The following is an 18,559-nucleotide window of genomic DNA, read 5'->3' on the forward strand; positions in this document are numbered from 1 at the left end:
ATCGAAGTGCTTTATATTAAGAGCAGTCTATAGATGAGTTTTGACAGTACATATACCTATGTAACCAACACCTCAGTCAAGATACAGAATGATTTTTGTCACTCCCCAAATTTCCCTTGTGCTCCATTCCATTCAGTCCAAACTTAGGCAACAACAGTTCTGATCACTATTACTATAGATTAGTTTTTTGTGTTCTTAAACATCATATAAATGGAATCATATGATGTTGCTTTTTTTTCTTTCCTAGCTTCCTCACTCATATCCATTTGGTTCATGTATCAGAAGTGCATTCTCATTTTTGTGTACCCATTCCATTGTATGAATATATCTCAATTTATCCATTTTTATGTTGATAAATATCAGAGTTGGGTTCAGTTTTGGCTATTCTGAATAAAGCTGTTATAAGCATTCTTGCACCAGCCTATTTGTGGACATTTCTGTTGGGTAGGAGTACATAGGAGCATATGTGCTAGCTCACAGGGTGTGTGTTTTTATAAGACACTGACAAATGGTTTTCTACAGTGGTAGTAACATTTTACAATCCCACTAGCCATGTATGAAGAGTTTTAGTTTCCTATTTTTACCAATGTTTGGTGGTAGTTGGTCTTTTTTAATTTAGCAATTCTTATGGATGAGAAGTTGTATTGCATGGTGGTTTTAATTTGCATTTCCTTGATGGCTAGTTTTACAGAGTACCTTTTTATATGTTTATCAGTCCTTTTATATCTTTTTTAGTCAACTGTGTCTCACCCATTTTTTCATTTAATATTTGAATGATGAATGACTAGTTAATACATGAATGACTTCTGTGATTGTTGACTTTTATCACACAGATTTCAGCATTTATATGCAAACCTGACACCCCTCCTGCTCCCAGTCATGATGTCAACACCTCTCTACCTAAAAACCCTGTAGGAGGGATCTGTTTGTTCAGTGACAGGGTGTGTTTTTCAGAAGTAGACTTCAGTCTTGAACTACCACAAATAGAAGTATCTGATACCAATGTAAGATGAACACTTACATTTTCATATTTTAAAATCCCCCATGCTTTTTATTTTACAATGTATGAGAAGCTATTGAATATATTTCTAGGAAATGGAAAAATTACCCTGTGGATTTTGTTTGTATTTGTTGGTTGTTGGTTAACAGTTTTAGAAATTATAGGAAGTAATAGATTATATGGACTGTAATAAAATTATATGTACAGTTGAGTATCACTTCCAAAATGTGAAAAAAGTCTGTATATATTGTCTGTGTATGATCATGTATGATCATTGGTGTATCCCTGCATTTTAAAGCTTAGCATTGTAATATATACTTGATACGTGGTGTCAGTTAACATCAAAAGAAAAAAAAAGCAAACGTAATTCCTGTTTTCTTCATGGAATTGGAATGTGAGACACATGAAATAGCAAACATGTTCACTTTTCTAGGCTTCTACTTTCTATAATAGATTAAAAAAGACAACTCACAGTATGTCAGTCCTCTTTGCTCAAGCTTACCCCTTTATCAACCTGATAGTTAACGGCTTTCTTTTATTATAAGTCTGTGTTCCCAACTTTTTCCTGAATGTTCTACCACTATTTTTTTTTTTACGAGTGGAAGGGGGAGGTCCTTGTATTCAAGGCCCATGCTTGCCAATTTCAGCAAGTTCTGTGACACAGAAGAATAGAAGAATGAAGGAAGGTGACTTACATTGCCAGATAGGGTTAGTAAAGGTTGGGCAAAGAAATGTGTCAGAGAGAAGGAAGACATCTTTACAAAGATACAGACATAGAACATATAGTGCATAAGGAGAATAGAAGTAGATCGGTATTGTTGGGTAATGCACAATTTAAGACAGACCAGTTTGTATTGAAGATGGATGGAGGCAAGACCAGATTAGGAACATCTTGTGTACTGGGCTTAGGAGTTTGATTTTATTTTATAGAATAGTAGTTTCAGAAGTTTTCAGAGTCACTCAGTGGCTGCTCATTCTTTCTGTGAACACTATTCTCTCCCCTTCTCCAGTTGTCCCTCCCAAGTTCTTTCTTTACCTGTTTAATATCTTGCCTTCGTTTGAACAAAGGCTTCAGCATGTAAAAAGTTTGGAAACTGCCACTGAGGTGATGACATTTCATGTTCTGGCAGCAGCGCAGAGGGTAGGTGAGAGGCATGACACACAAAAGATGGGAAGATTACTAGGGATGCTATTCATATAGTTTGGGCAAGAGGCAGATAGTATCTGCTTATTAAACAGTACTTATTAAACAGCACTACAATGGTTTCCACCGTTGTAGATCTACTGAAGGGGTACACTTAGGACTTAGTGATGATGTGAGTGGGTGACAAAAGTGGCAGGACAAGGCAAAGGTAGTTTGTAACAGATCATGGGAACCAGATTGATGTCCAGATTTCCCCCCTTCCACCTTTATTTAACTTTCAAAATCGCCCCAACTACAGTTATTAAGAACTTAGCCCCGGAACCATTTGATAAGTTGCTAACAGGATGCACCATTACCCCTAAATTCTTGAGTATGCATTTCTTATAAACAAAGACCTTCTCCAACATAACCACAGTATAATCATTAAAATCAAGATATTGACATCAATATATTGGATTTTCTATTCCTCAGACTCCATTTGAGTTTCACTAGTTCAGATAATTATCTCATATAATAAAAAGATTCCATTCAAGGTCATGGACTACATTTAGTTATCCTGTATCTGGAACAATGCCTTGATCTTTATTTTCATTCCTTTAACACTTTTGAAGATTATAGGACAGTCATTTTGAACAAGGACCCTTAATTTGGTTTGTCTAGTGTTTCCTCATTAGTGTGATTCAGGTTATGCATCATGGGCAAGAATTTCAAAGAAGTGATGGTGTATTATTCTCATTACTTCTTATTAGGTAAACATAGTATCAGTTTGTCCCATTACTGATGTTCACTTCAGCCTTTCTCAATCTTTTTACATTGGGGAAACAAAATAATCTTATCCTGGGAATCGCATAAAGATGATTATATCTCCAGCTCACAGTACATCAGCTTGATCAGTAAGTTGTAGATGTAATAATTTATTGGTAATTGTCAGTGCTCTTTTGAGTAGAGAATGTTCTTTTTCTGTGGATCTGTTTATATTGGCAAATTCATTAGTCCCCTCTTTTTGTGTGGTTCCTTCTTCCCACAAAGTATTCTCAAAATTATTTTATTTTTTTACTGTGAATTTACCTCTTTAATGTATTTACTTCGTGTGCTTCTTTTACGCTCCACAAATATCAATTCAGGGTCAAATACAAGATAAGCAGACATGTGCTAACACAGTTAGTGTTAGAGGAGATTCTAATTTTTTTCTTTTACTACTTTATCTTTTTTACCTTATTCAAGTAGGCCTTATCATAAACTTCTATATGAGATCCAAATTAGATATGGTATGTGTAGGGTATGTGTAGGAGTAGTTTTCCCTTCATATTTACAGCTAAAAATGACATTTTAACCAACTCTTCTTAGGGAAAAATACCCCTTAGTAATTAAGCTTAGCTTACTTTCCTTGGGATAAGTCTCATTTATCTTTGCATAAATTTTGCACTCATTAAGAAATGTAATAAATTTCATATAACTAGCTTAAACCAAAATGGGACTTAATTTTTCTTAGTGTAGGCTCAGCAGATTTAATTTAAATAAAGATTATAAGTTGATTTTAATATTATTTACAACATGAAAATTTTTTGACAGTATTGAATAGTAAAGCTACTAAAACATAAACCAAAGCAACATGAATAAAAATATTGCCTAGACACTCTTTTATAGAAGACATAGAGAAAACATTTCCTTACTCATTGATATGATCATGCTCAAAGGTAGGCCTACCAGCTAAAAAAGTACTTCCTTCACTAGGCTCATCTGTGCATAAAAGTGTGATTTTTGAATCTAAAAAATTATTTTGACTTCTTTACTGTGAATTTACCTCTTTAATGTAATAATTATATTTACTTCGTGTGCTTGTTTTATGCTCCACAAATACCAGTTCAGGGTCAAACAGGAGATAAGCTGGCACATACAGATTTCCTTTTCATCTGAAATGAGACTGTTTCTTAGCTTACTCTTGATGTTCATTGAGTAAGAAAAAGATTGTTTGTGTGAGAAGTTGAAAACTGAAGCATAATGTTCACCGGTTTCTTATGAATAACAGGATATTCTTTTCTCCACAGAAACCCAGAACTTGTCTGGGGCAGATCAGTAAAACTCATCTTGTGTAAGACTGCAGCTCTTCCTTTTTCTCAAGGCAAATTCTCATAATCAGAAGATTCAGAAAAAGAGTTCTGCCCAGTGATCATTTGTGTTGAAAGGGAAGAAAATCAGCTCACTTTTGTTCTGTAGCTTCTCAGGTTGTTTCCAATAAGGCTTGAAAATTGATGATACCCTTTAGTTAAGCCCAAGCAGCAGTGGAAACATTTCACAATCTCCTTTTTGTAATGTGATGTTTTCCAAAAGCGCATTTTCCCTTTAAATCCAAGAATCTTGTCCCCTGAAGTCAAAGCTTTTCTTCATGTCTTACAGAGACTGAGGAGTAAGTGCTACATTGGCTAGTTTCTGCAGCTGTTCTTCATCTTCAAAGTATTCCACAAAATCTAGCCTTCTGTTGTAAAAGGACCCCTTTTAGCTCAAATACCCTGTTGAGAATTTTCCTCTGCTGAGCTACTGGATTTCTTTATGTAGTAGAAAATGTTCTTCAACATTCTGGAGTGAAATGACCTTTGTTTAATGAAGTTAGCCATTTTATAGTGTCTTCCACACTTTTTAATTTTGTCTCAAGAGTTCTTGACACCAGTATATAGATGCCTTCTGTGTTAATGCAGGTCCCCAGAGAAATAGATATCAAGACAAGATATGATGGGTAGGTAGCCCCCTATCAGAATTGGCTGTTGGAGCATTCCCACCATGCTCTGTCATTTGCTGGGAGAAGCATAGAGGCATTATGCCAGGTGTAAATGTTTCAGTGGATTCCAAGATGAGGGAGCAAGTTCTATTGAAGGGGTATCTGAGCAGGGCCCCATTGTGGCCACTATACCCTCCTTAACATATTTGGGCTTTGACACCATCCTGCCACGTGGACACCTTTCTTACCCTGCTCACGTTTGATACCCTCACCCAAACAGATGTTCTCGTTTCTGCTCTGCCTTTGACCTGCTGGTGTTTTCCACTATTGGATCACTCCTAACCCTTCTTATTCAGGCTTTGACACCAGTGTTGGTCCACTTTCTTTTCTCCTACTCTCCCCCACATACAAGGGGGCCCTCCTCACTCTGCTTAAATTGATCCCCCCTGGTGTACTGCCACCCTGCCTCCCACGCATATACCTTACTTGCTTGGCTCCACCAGATGGCTTTAGGACTAAATTGTTGAGGGAAGTGATAGTAGAAGGAAGAGGAAGAGCCACCAGGTTTCTTAAATACACAGTTGGCTAGAATATGGTTCCATTCACTGAGATAGAGAAAATATCAGGAGTATCTAATTTGGGCCTCAAGGCTGTGTGTGTGTGTGTGTGTGTGTGTGTGTGTGTAAACAGGAGTTTGGATTATGGATTTGGGGTGATTGTGAGACAATTTGGTAAAACTAGTAGGCTCAATAGAGGAGTTTGGCTGGAGATAATAGAATTGGTTGTCATTAGCTTCTATGTGATAGTTAAAACCCTAGGTTTCAAAGAAGCTGCAGAGAAGGAAGGAGCTAGCAACAGAGAACAACAGTGCTGCCTGAGAAGTGATACCAAGAAAAGGATGATACCAAGGGAAATTGAGGGACAAGAGAGTTGCAAAGAAGAGGGAGTGCTTGTTCAATAAAGTAAAAAGCTATAGAAATGGTAAAAGATCCAGGAGATTTAACAACCAGTTTTGGGTGTTTTGTTTTGTTTTTTTCAGACTTATTTATTTATTTATTTGAGAGAGAGTGAGCACAAGTTGGGGAGGGCAGAGGGAGAAGGAAAAGCAGAAGCAGACTCCCTGCTGAGCAGGGAGCCTGACATGGGGCTCCATTCCAGAACCCTGGGATAATGACTTGAGCCAAAGGCAGGCGCTTAACCAACTGAGCCACCCAGGTGCCCCTAGCAGCTAGGGTACCCCTAGCAGCTAGTTTAAAATTTAGTTTTAATGGAGTAAACACAGATTGCCGAGGTAGTAGAGTTAAATAGGAATGAGGAATCAGTTAAAAAACATAAAAAAAAAATAGGTATTGTCATGTGAACTGAGAAACAGTGTTCAATATCATTTCTAGTAAAGATATATATGATTGATGAACCATGTGGATTTAAAATGTTCAAAACCATAAACCTTAATGAATATTTGCTGCTTACATGAATACTTGCATCATGCTCCCCATATTGTTCATTTTGTGTTGCTTTTGTAAACTCCATTATTAAGGACCTATTCAGTCAGTTTTGTAGTCCTTGGAAGATTTTCACCTTAAGTTACATCTGTGGTTTCCCAGTTAACCACAGTATAAGCGATGGGGAAGTAGAATTACTCAATAATGTGCTTTTGAAGTATCAATCTTTTTAGTCACATATTTGTTTTTTTGTAGCTTGTGTTAAAATAACAAGAAATTTGATAAAAGGAAAAAAATGATAAATAAGTGTTAAGGCTAGATTTCTACTCCGTTTTAAAAATACTACACAGAACATGTTCAGTTTAAAAATGTGTTTAAGGTTATCGATACTGTGTTTGTGATGTGGCTTGAAGTTCTTTGGTAAAGAAAGTGCATAATTGTCTTTAAAAGATTTAATAAATATTTACTCACTAAAAAGATGTTTTGAGGAATAAGCTGAACATTTTTGGCTTTGGGTAGGTGCTGAGGATAACCGTGGTGAAAAATGGAAGTCTTTTTTGTTAGGGAGCTTAAATTCTAGTGGGAAGATAACACAGATAAATGGGTGGACAGATAGATAGGCATTTACTGTATTGCAGACACTAGTCTAGTGCTTTTATACATTGCTGTGGAGAATAGTAAAACAGGGCAAGGGTGAAAGGGAATGTGATGCAAGGGAGTTATTATTTTAAATAAGATGATTAGGGAAAGTGTCATTGCTTAGGGAACATTTGAACTGAGTCCTGAAGAAAGTAATGGGAAGAACCATGTGGATATATGAGGAGAGCATTCAGGCAGAGGGAATGGCCAGCGCAAAGGCTCCGAGATAGCAGCATATTTTCTTCTTCAAGAAGGAACAGCATTAGAAAGAGTGAAGCAAAGTGAAAAAGAGAGAATAGAATATAAACTCAGAGTGGTGGGGGTATATGTAGATTATTATACAGAGACCAACAGGCAACCATAAAAATTCTTTTATTCTGAGTGAACTTTTATTCTGAGTGAAATGGGAAGCCCTTGGTGGATTTTGAGTCACCGAATGATATGATGTGACTTACTTTATCGTATATTCTAGATACTGTTAATCAGTTTGGCCATAGTAATTAATAAATAAATAACTTGGAGTGTAGAAAGTTCATCATATGAACTTGGAATGTTAGTAAGTGGTGGGGCCACAAGAGGGCTCCTGATGATCAGGGAGCTTCCTTTAGGAGTCAGGGAAAAGCCTAAGCTGCTTGCAGAAGGTGCTATAAGCTTTGAGTTATCCTTCCCAGTGATCAGTACAATTTGGTTTATTTTCCTGCCATCTACATCTTAAAGCTTCTTAAATGACTTTGTTGCTCATGTCCAATGAATTGTACCCTGCCATGTAATGCTAAAAATGTCTAAAAATTGCACAGTCATTTGGAGGCTTTGGCCGTTTGCTTAAGTCACCCCTTGTTTTATTAGTGTAACTAGTGTTCCCCTGTTACTTAGATTTCAAGGTAATTTCAAGGTTAGTGTTTGCTGTGGAAACAGCTCTAGTTCACTCTGAGACAGGGTTTCAGAGCTCAGTTTGTTTAACATGTGTACTTGCCCACATTGATTCCTTTAAGCATCCTAAAATAAGTTCAAGTGGTTTTAAGTAATCAAAGATCTTTTGAAAAGCAAGGTTCATGAGAAACTAGTTATAAGTTTCTGAGAAACTAGTTTTTAAAAAGCACTGGAATTCGGTCTGAGGTGTCACTAAATCAACAAGGTATAATGGCTAAACGTTACCCAGTATTTTCTAGGACTTGGGTAAAGTCCTGGAGTAATTCTCTTCTATCACAGTAACCTTATTTCTGAATTTTTTTGAAGAGCAAAATTATTATAATACTTCTTCATCCTAGGATGGAGGTGACTGTAGGAATCTCTTCTTTTAGGCATCCTTAGGTTCAGAACTGTCACTGTAATGAAAAACACTGCCAGAAGAGCCCTGTTCTGCCCACTTACAAAGGGAAAAATGATGCCCTTCTCACCCTTTTTCTTTCTAGCAGTTACTTTATACAAAGTATAACTTTATTTAATATGAGCTATCTAAACTTCTGATTTATTTGAAGAAGTTAGTGATGAATGTCTGTTAGAGCTTCCAATTTCTTTGATCATTTATCCTTTGTTATATTTCCAGAAGCAGCCAATAGGTAATGCTGTGTCTTCTTTGTTGATATCTCAAAATACTGTGTGAATCTTGCATTGCAAGTAGTGCCCTGTCTAGAGGACTTAGATAAAGTAGGTACCATCCACCCTCATTATTTGTAGATTCTGAATTTGCGAATTTGCCTACTCACTACAGTTTATTTGTGACACCAAAAATCAATATTCACGATGCTTTCACAGTCATTTGTGGACATGAGGATGCACAGAGTGGCAAAAAATCACTTGGCATGCACATTCCCATCTGAGGTCAAACAAAGTGACACTCTGCCTTCTTGTTTCAGCTCTCATACTGTAAACAAGTGTCCTTTTCATGGTCAATTTAGTGAAATATTTGGCTGTTGAAAATGGCCCCCAAGCATAGTGGCGAGGTGCTGTCTAGTGTCGAAATGTGCCTTATGGAGAGCATATAGGTGTTAGATAAGCTTTGTTCAGGCATGGTTTATGGTGCTGTTGGCTGTGAGTTCAGTGTTAATGAATCAACAATATATATTAAGTACATGTCTTTAAATAGAAATATACACTTGAAAAGATTCTATATTGATCAATTGGCCAAAATGTTGTGACCAAAGCTTGCAGGAAGTTAACCCTGTGTTCCCCGTAGGGGCAGTGGTTCAGTATTTGTGATAACTTTATAGAACACAATTACTACAAATAATGAGAATGGGCATGTTTAGTTAAGGTGGTGATTTATAGAGACTTTAGGTATCTGAAATATTTCATAATTCCCTCTCTCTAAACCGTTGTTTTAGGTTTGTTTAAATACATACATCCAGAGTTATTTATAATGTAAAATCTGATTTTACCATGGGTTCTGGTCAGGTTAAAAGTCATTGATTAACTTGTAAAGAAACTTTTCTAAACATTATCCTCTAGAAAATTAAAATGTACCTAAAACATATTGAGTGTTCAGTAAATATTTGTTTTATAGTAATAATCTTTGAGCATTGTAGTGATTCTGGTTTTGGAAAAGAAGCCAGTATTTGCCCCTCACCCTGCTCATGCGCACTTGCACACACTTTCTCTCTCAAATAAATAAATAAAAATCTAAAAGAAGGAAGTGTGCATTTTGGGGGTTAATATTTTATTAACTTATGCTGCATGGACAGTTTCAAGTTTTAGATCAATTGTTTTTTAACGTGGGGCTTTATAAACTATTTTTAAAAAGGTTCTCCCCCCCCCTTATAAGAATACTTAGTTGATTCTGATTTCCTATTACTAATTGGATAAATGCTTATTCTTTTAATTAGGTCATTAGCTTACTTAATAGATCATTATTAGAAAAAACTAATTTCCTAAAAATACTGGGTTTTTTGTTTAAATTTGAGTTTATGAATACCAACAAAATGAAATTTTCATTTCCGTTTTCCATTCCCAAAATGGGTCAGAGAGCTCCAATCCAACATATATACTACTTGGACAAATTTTTATGTAAGTCTGTCAGATATTTTCAGCCTCTTCAAATATTCTGGGATTCCTAGAATCCGACTTTATATTGGCTGTGCTTTAAATCTGATTCTTCTACTTGGATTTACTATTTTTGATCAGGTCTATCTGTAAGAATCTGTATTATTTTGAAAGCTATTTATATGCCATGGTTGTAAATATGAGTCAATTAACTTTATTGGCTTGAATTAAAGACGCTTTCTTCTCTGTTCCTCTCAATATAACACTAAAGTTACACAATGATAGTGATTTGACTTTTTATTATTCCTAACTAGTAACAGAAGTGTTCACTGATGATCAGTACTAGTACTATTTCAGAAATGCCAGTCATAAACTTTCTGTTTGTTGATAGGCTACTTACCAATAGTCTCCTCCCTATTTTGCACATATTCTTTAGGATTAGTTTTATGACCTTTGTTCTTTCATTTTTTTCACCTTGTAAGTTGCTCTTAATATGTCATTTAACCAGTTTTTATCTCTTTAAAAGATGCTTGTTTGGTTGGCACACAAAGGGCAATTTGCTTGGGGTCTGCATTATTACAGGCAGTGACCCTAATTTCATGCTGTTCTATGCATAAACATCCAAGTGAAAAATGTCCTTATTAGTGTTAGGAGAACTAGACTTTAGATGCAGTTACTAAACCAAGTTTTTAATTCTTGGATGGAAACCTATGAATAGTGGATTTACCTTTATATACATTGGGATACTATATATATTCATTTGCATAGGTCAGTGTTTTTCAACATGTTATTTTTAACATGCTTTTCTGTGATGTTTTCATAGTTTGTCTTTGACATATATGAATCAGTAAGATTTTGATGACCTTTATTTTCTGTAGTTTATTATTTTATTTTTTGTAGAAAACAACAGATATGTTTAATGTGCTTTTTTTTTTAAACTCTACTTCCTGCCTCAGATAGAAATTTTGTTATTGTGCTTATCCGAGTTGTAAAGAATCACTTGACTTTTAAAAGCCATATTTAATATATATTGCATCATGATTTATTGATTATATTTGATCATCAAAATCTCACAAACCTAGTAAATTTTCTTCCCTCTCTCCCTAGAGGACTATTTCAAACCCCTTTCTTCATATTTCTAGCACCTCCTCTCCCAAGATCACTGATGATAATGGCGACGTTGCTTCCTACTTTAAAAAGAAAAGGAAAATAATTGAAGGAATAAGTAGGGAATTTCTAGACTTCTACCACTTATAAAAATCCACCTGTTTCCAACTGTTTCCACATTGAGAAATATGGTAAAAAGAAATAAATATGAAGTACCTATAATACCATTCTTCTTTCCCATCTTTTACTATAAATGAAGTATCCATTTTTTAAACTAAAACTAGTCCTTCCAATTTTGAACTCATTCTCATCATCACCTTTTAATTACTTACGAATATCACTTCACCATTTCTTCTCTTTCTCGATTACATTATCCACTTTTTGTTTTGTGCTGGATCATTCTTGTCAGTATACCGATATACTGCTAGTTTTCCAATCTTAAAGAATAAAAAATTTTCTCTTGACTCTGTTTTCCCTACCAATTACCACTCCCTTTAGTTTGTTCTTTTTTTGTAGCAAATTCGTAACTTGCTCGTACCCCTCATCTCTATTCTCTCTTCCTAGTCTCTTAAATCTACTTTAATCAGATTTCAACTAATGAAACTCCTGTTACTGGTGACTTCCACGTTACTGAATCCAATGGTCAGTTCTTTCTCTTCATCCTACTTGATCTCATCGACAGTTGTCATTTTATACTTTCTCCTCCTGGGTATGCTTTCTTAAGGGCCTTGAGGATGTCATTCATTCCCAGTTCTCCTTGTTAGTCATCTTTGTTGGTTACTCTTTCCCTCAGAATATTGGAGTGTCTCACAGCTCAGTCATTGGAACTCTTCTCTTTCTATATTTAACTTCTAGTTGTAATTAGAATCAAAAAATCCCCCCCCCCACACTACAGCTTTTTTCTTAGAAAGTGTCGATTAGAGAAAATAAAATGAAATACTCCTATTTTAAAACTACCTTTCAGACTTTCAGACCCCATTTCAAAACTTGCAATGAGAACTATGGCCCTTTGGGGGATTCACCTCTAGTGGCAAGGGTTTGAAAAGTAAATAAGGCTGTTTTATCTGAAGACCATTGTGATATACTATAATGGACTTATTCTTAGGACATGATAGAAGATGGATATTGTATTTCTTATATCTCATAAACCTTAAAGATATTTTTAGAAGGAATTTTATATGAGCTTGGGCAGTGTGTTGGCATTATTTTATGTAACCTCAAACATGTCCATATAGATATCTGCAAAGGACGAAATTTAAGAATGAGCATTATGAAAAGATTCTATATCAGATCAAATTTTAGAGTCTATAAAACATAAAAGCAAATGTGTTTGATACATAACATTTGAGAAATAATGGTTAAAATTAAGTTTAAGGCACTTATAATAACCATTGCCTAAATGTAGTTTATATTTTGAAATATTGTCTTCTAGTCTTTATGCGGTTTAAAAGTCATGCTGTGATCATATAATTACCTGTATTTTGCCCTTAGCATAATACAAACATCCATGTTCTCACAATTTTTTAAAATGCACATCGTGTTTAGGGATTGCACTATATATATCCCATCTCATGGATTCCTTTGTCTTGAACATTTGGGTTTTGATTATTTTTATTTACATTTATTTTTATTTTTTGCTTTTGTGGATAAAGCTGCAGTGAGCATCCTTTGCATAATTTTTTTTTCTGTTTTAGGATTACTTCCTTAGGATAGATTGCCAGAAGTGGAGTTACTGGGTCAGAGGGTATGAACTTACGAAATTTTTTCCTTTTTTTAAAGAAAATAAAAATAATTTTTTTGTTTATTTGCGCTCCAGTTGATTTATATTCATTGTGAAAAATGAAAATCATAATGATTATACTTGGTACCTGTCAGAAAACCAGGTCTTAAGGCAAGGTTCTATGATCAGAGAAGTTTGGGAAATTCCTACAGTATAAAAGCCTCTTTATCTTGGTTTACCTCAGTATTTCCTGAACTTAACTGATCATTGAATAGTTTTTTATGATATACTTCATAACATTTTCTGGAAGTTTTATAAAAGATAAAGTTTATGAACTGTTCTAAAACTGAATATCATTTTATTGGTTAAATTATGTTTTATTGGTGAAAGCAACTAAATTATAAAGTTTCATTCTAAAATTATTTTTTAAAATATTAAAATAAAGCTGTTTACTATTTGATTTTTGTGTATGTCTTTATAAAGTCTTAATTTTTACATTTTAAACTTTCTATTCCTAAAGAACATCTCAATAGCGTCAGATACTTTTTACAGTCTTTAGTGAAATGTGGAATATAGACATAGAACATAAAAGTGGAAGATAATGTAGATTGTACAAACCTTTTTTTCCCCCCCATTTTTCCCTACAGAATGTGAAATCCTTTGCATCTTCTGATAGTCTAGCTAAGGTCCAAGAAGTAGCAAGCTGGCTTTTGGAAATGAATCAGGAACTGCTCTCTGTGGGCAGCAAAAGACGACGAACTGGAGGTTCTCTGAGAGGTAACCCTTCCTCAAGCCAGGCAGATGAGGAACAGATGAATCGTGTGGTTGAGGAGGAACAGCAGCAGCAGCAGCAACAGCTCAGACAACAAGAGGAGGGGCACACTGCAAGGAATGGTGAGGTCGTCGGAGCAGAACCTAGACCTGGAGACCAAAATGATTCCCAGCAAGGACAGTTGGAAGAAAACAATAATCGATTCATTTCGGTAGATGAGGACTCCTCGGGAAACCAAGAAGAGCAAGAAGAAGATGAAGAACATGCTGGTGAACAAGATGAGGAGGATGAAGAGGAAGAGGAAATGGACCAGGAGAGTGATGATTTTGATCAATCTGATGACAGTAGCAGGGAAGATGAACATACACATAGTAACAGTGTCACAAACTCCACTAGTATCGTGGACCTGCCTATTCACCAGCTCTCCTCCCCATTCTATACAAAGACAACAAAAGTGAGTATATTTAGTCTGCTGTTCCTGAGACATTTACCTGTCCATATTAATTGGAATGAAACTTTCCTCACAGTCATTGTTATTGCCACAGAATTAATCTTCAGATGTGTAATAATAAAATGAACTAAGTTTTGTTTTACGGAAGGTATTAGAAATAGAAGTACTGGTATTGGGAAAATGTTACTACAAATAGAGGGAAAGTAATTGATCCTATTACTATGAAAAATCATTAATATCAAATTTTATTATAAATTTTATCCCTGTGACAGGGGTTTAGTGGTTTGTGTGCAGTAGAGAGGGTTGGAGAGAAATATGTTTTATGTAAATCAAGTAGTAAAGAATCTTGTCTTATTTACAAAATGCAGGTGGTTGGGGTGGGCTGTGTATTCGCAGGTGTTACTCCAAGGTAAAAGTTACTGTCCGGTTTCTGCCACTACTTCCCTTATTTGCAGTTTTTTGTTTTCCTTCCCATTCCTAGGAGACAGCTCTGTTGTATGTGCCTCCTTACCTCATTCAGCTAGTGGTAGCCCCTGGAGTTAGCCATAGACATGTTTTTTGTTTTTGTTTTTAGTGAGAGAGAGTGTGGACATGTGTGCAGCCAGGTGTGTTGGGGGGAGGGGCAGAGAGAGGGAGAAAGAGAATCTTAAGCAGCTTCCATACCCAACGTGGAGCCCAACACTGGGACTTGATCTCATGACCCTGAGGTCATGACCTGAGCTCAGTCAAGAGTTGGATGCTTAACTGACTGAGCCACCCAGGCATCTCTTAGCCATAGGCCTATTTTAAAAGGTGGCTAGTTAGACTCCTGTCTAAACCAGAGACATCTTACCAACTCCAGGACTTGGTGATTAATCTAGTGCTGAGAAGAACAATTCTGTTGCATAGAGTCCTTTGAAGCTATACCAGAGAATAGGGACTGGAATATACTATCACTGCTTCCCAGTGTTGTCTTTGTTACTAGATAGGCGGGAAGGTCCTGAAACGTTGAAGTCTGTCTGAAATGGAAGGAGGAAGTGATTGGGCAACTGCAGTAAAGTTGAAATTGGCCAGGGCTTGTTCTTTGGGATGGCATGTGGGCTTCTTTCCTCAAAATATTCTTCAGTGTTGTAGCTCTTAAAATTATGGTTATGACAAGAGGTGGGGATTGTAGAGAAAAAGAAGTAGCATTATTTCTCTCACTCCCTGATCTTTCTATCATATTCTTCTCTGCACCCCCCCCATCAAATTATAGTCATAATGACATGAGATAGTGCTCGGGCTTTGCTTTGAAATAATCCTGAAGGGGAGAAGAGGAAAGAGGGTATAGATTTGCCATGAGTTGCTGATTGTTGAAGCTGGGTTGCAGAATTGGGGTGGTTCATGGGTATTTTTCTGTGTGGTTTTTAAAGTATGTTTAAAATATTCCATAATCGAAACATTTTTAAGTTGTAAAGAATGTGAATACACCCATACAGACCCCGGAAAATGATAATAAAGGTTGGAAATAGGAGTTTTCTTTACATAGCTTGGTCTTGTTGACTAGCTCCTAATTAAGTCAAGTAAGTGCTGACCTCTCTACATTGAATTTTATTTTCTCTGTATTTTGGTGCTATTGAAATTACGGGAAATTCAGTACAACATCATGTACTTTTCACTGGAGTTAGAATTTATTTTAATCAATATTTTAGGCAGTCTGTTTTAAGAGGAGAAAAAGTAAAAAGAATTATACTCAGAATGAATGAGGTATTATGTAGCACAACTTCTATCCTTTCTTTCCCCCTCAGGCTTCTGTGCTCATAGATCTTTATGTTTGCATGCTTTTTGGTTCTTTATCATTTTAAAATTAGATAAAAATCATGAATATCCATGTAGAGTAGACTTATAAGTTAAACAGTTCTTTGGAATGGAACATTTTAATTCAAATAATAGCTTATTTTATAGACATTGAAATAATGTCCATAGTAGTTTTTCCTCTTACTCTTATTTGCTTATTTTTAAATTTTACAGTGAATCATCAATTTAGCCCATAAACAATATACAAACAGATGTAACATCATCTCCTTTAATGTAACCTGACCTGGAATAAAAAATCTCAGATGCTAGGTTTAATACTTGAATTGCTTTTATCATTTTTGCTTAAGGTTGTGAAACTTAAAACTCTTTCTAAAACATGTTTATCCCTAATTTCCCTAGCCTGTCTGCAAGTTTAGATTTTATTTAGTTGGTTTGATCTAAGAAGAAGCTGGCTTCAGTAGTGGTTTATATCCATTCTACCATCTCTGTCTCAAGGTGTTGAAGCAGTGCTTTGAATCTCAGCCAGATGGCTCTACCAGTCATAGCTACCGCCCTGCTTTGTTGGTAAGGCTAAGACCTTTTATAATGCAATCCACCCAGCTTTTGTCCCCCAGTCTCTTGATCTCTCTCCCTCAAGGTTACTACATGAAAAGAGGGGGTTTATGTCTTTTTTTTTTTCTGAGGGTTCAGGTTGGGGAATGGGGTTTAGTATTTTATTGCATTATCTTATTTAAGAAAGAAGTTTAATCAAAACTAAGCCTTGTTGAACAATGCAAAACTCTCAGTGAGTTCTGCTATATTTTAAATTAAAAACAAGAAAGCCATCTAGACAAAACATCTTTTTCCAAAAGGAGAAGTCATCAGATTGTTCTGTAGGAAAACTACCAGTACAAAGGTCTGACAGATGCTCTATCGTTTTTTCTTCCGCCTTCAAGATGAAACTGTAAACAGAACTTTTAGATATGTCTTACACAGTTATCTGGTTACCTCCTTAAAAACAAAGTAACAATTTTAAGTCAGTTTTTCTAGTATCTTTTGAGTCATGAATGCAAATTGTTGTGCTGTACATACAAGGCCGCAGAAGTGAACTGAGTACTAGTGACGGCAGGGAGAGATGTATATATGTGCATAGGTGTTCATGTGTGTACGCATATGTATGTTATGTATGTATGCTTGTGCTCACACTTGATGTACTGTCTATCTTGAGGTCATTTTCCTGCACAAAAATGGCAAGAAGAATATAAACTAATTGACGGCCAAGGCAACAATGCCCGTCCACAAAGTAGTATTTCAAGTTGAAATTGGCCCATTTTCCTTTTTCTCTATTCCTGGATCTCTTCTTTAGGATTATTCCCAGAGTACTTTATTTTTTCAACAACACTAAAGATGTCACCTCTTAGTTCATTGCTTATAAAGAAAATGTCAGTCACCCATATATATAAATCTTTTTAATATAGTAAATAAGGAAGAGCTCTCATTATTTCAAAGACTTTATTTTGGAGCAGCTTTAAATTCTTGATCATTATAAACATAAAACACTTCTCCAGACATTACCCTAGGCCACAATTTCTTTTAAGTCTTCTTAAACTGTGAGTTTTGAGAAGAGTAGAGGTATAAGAATCATTTAAAAATATCCCTTTTTTTCATGTTAATATGGGATTAGCCATAGTTTTACCCAACATAGCTTTCAAGTGTTATTTTATTTTATTTTTTGGCAGTTTCTTAAACATTCCCTGTGGACAGCCGTACTTATTTATTGGTCATCCTGAACATGCTGTTTCTCAAATATGATATTGAGAAAAAATATTTTTTAATCCTTCCTTGCATTGATCTTTTCTTTGAAAACATATTGAAACTATCAAAACTCTTTGGACAATCTTTTTCCCTCTAGTCACCAAAGATTTGTTCATATGGGAGGCTATGCAATAATATGCATTAGAAATTTCAGACCATCTTAATGTTAAAAGTCAAGGGGCTGGCAGTCAGGAATTGGTATTTATTAAGCCCATACTGTTTGCAAGTCCCTATGATAGGTAAGTAAGTAGAAGTTACAGAGAGGCCAAATAATTCACCCCAAAATCACACTGTAAGTGACCAGAGATTTTAATCCAGATCTGCCTAATTTCAAAAAAAACACCCTTTCTTTCCATGTGCTATGCTGCCCCCTATGGTAGAATTTGGCAAACATTACTACGTAAGATTTTCTGCAGAACTGCAGGCAGGTCTGTCTGGGTTCTAGACTGTGGAGTGTGACGGCTTTCTAATACTGTGTCACATTTTAAATCATCAGAGCTACCCTTTAGAAAGGGTATAGAGAGCTCAGTTAAGTGCTTTTCTCTGTGGTAGCTAGCAAAGATTAATTGAAGATATGAAGGAGGCTCAAGGCTAAAATTGTAACAAGAAGAAATGACAGTGAAATTTGAGATCAGAGAACAGATATCACCTTTTTGAGAGTACATCAAACGTGCTTCTTAACCAGGAGTTGTGTGCTGGCTATTTCTGTGTATTTGACTAGTCTGCCTACAAATTATAAAGTCCACTTGCTTCCTCTAATAGGAATTCCCATCTTTTCAGTCTTAATTCCCTCTCTACAAGCCTTATCATATTAAAAAAGTTCTTGTTTTCTAAAGAGATGCCCAGCCCATACGTAAGACTCCTTTTATGTTTAATGCAGAGTGGCAACTCATTTTCTGCTAAAATGAAAAGCAGATAAGATTACTATTAGGCCAATAGTAATATTGATCATTCTGATCTTTTCACGAAGAGAACTATGTTTGAGCACCAATTTCTGCTTTTTCCATGTCTCTCTTGTT

The 18,559-nt window shown here is 35.6% G+C and overlaps 1 protein-coding gene across 2 annotated transcripts in view; it reads left to right on the forward strand.

The window, feature by feature from the left end:
• Nucleotides 1–18,559, forward strand: part of FBXW7 (F-box and WD repeat domain containing 7) — a 221,422-nt gene that overhangs the window by 116,541 nt on the left and 86,322 nt on the right. The window contains exons 2-3 of one of the 2 annotated variants that reach the window (XM_088021022.1): nt 12,722–12,771; nt 13,395–13,973. In XM_088021022.1, the coding sequence (XP_087877148.1) occupies nt 13,464–13,973 (510 nt within the window). In that variant the 5' untranslated portion in view covers nt 12,722–12,771; nt 13,395–13,463. The remainder of the gene's footprint in view (nt 1–12,721; nt 12,772–13,394; nt 13,974–18,559) is intronic. The other variant, XM_088021021.1, reaches the window with a different exon arrangement.

Source organism: Eumetopias jubatus, unplaced genomic scaffold (genome assembly GCF_037043125.1).
Source record: "Eumetopias jubatus isolate StellerSeaLion01/CBP00866 unplaced genomic scaffold, mEumJub1_p1.0 scaffold_2, whole genome shotgun sequence".
In the NCBI taxonomy this organism is placed as follows: Eukaryota; Metazoa; Chordata; class Mammalia; order Carnivora; family Otariidae; genus Eumetopias; species Eumetopias jubatus.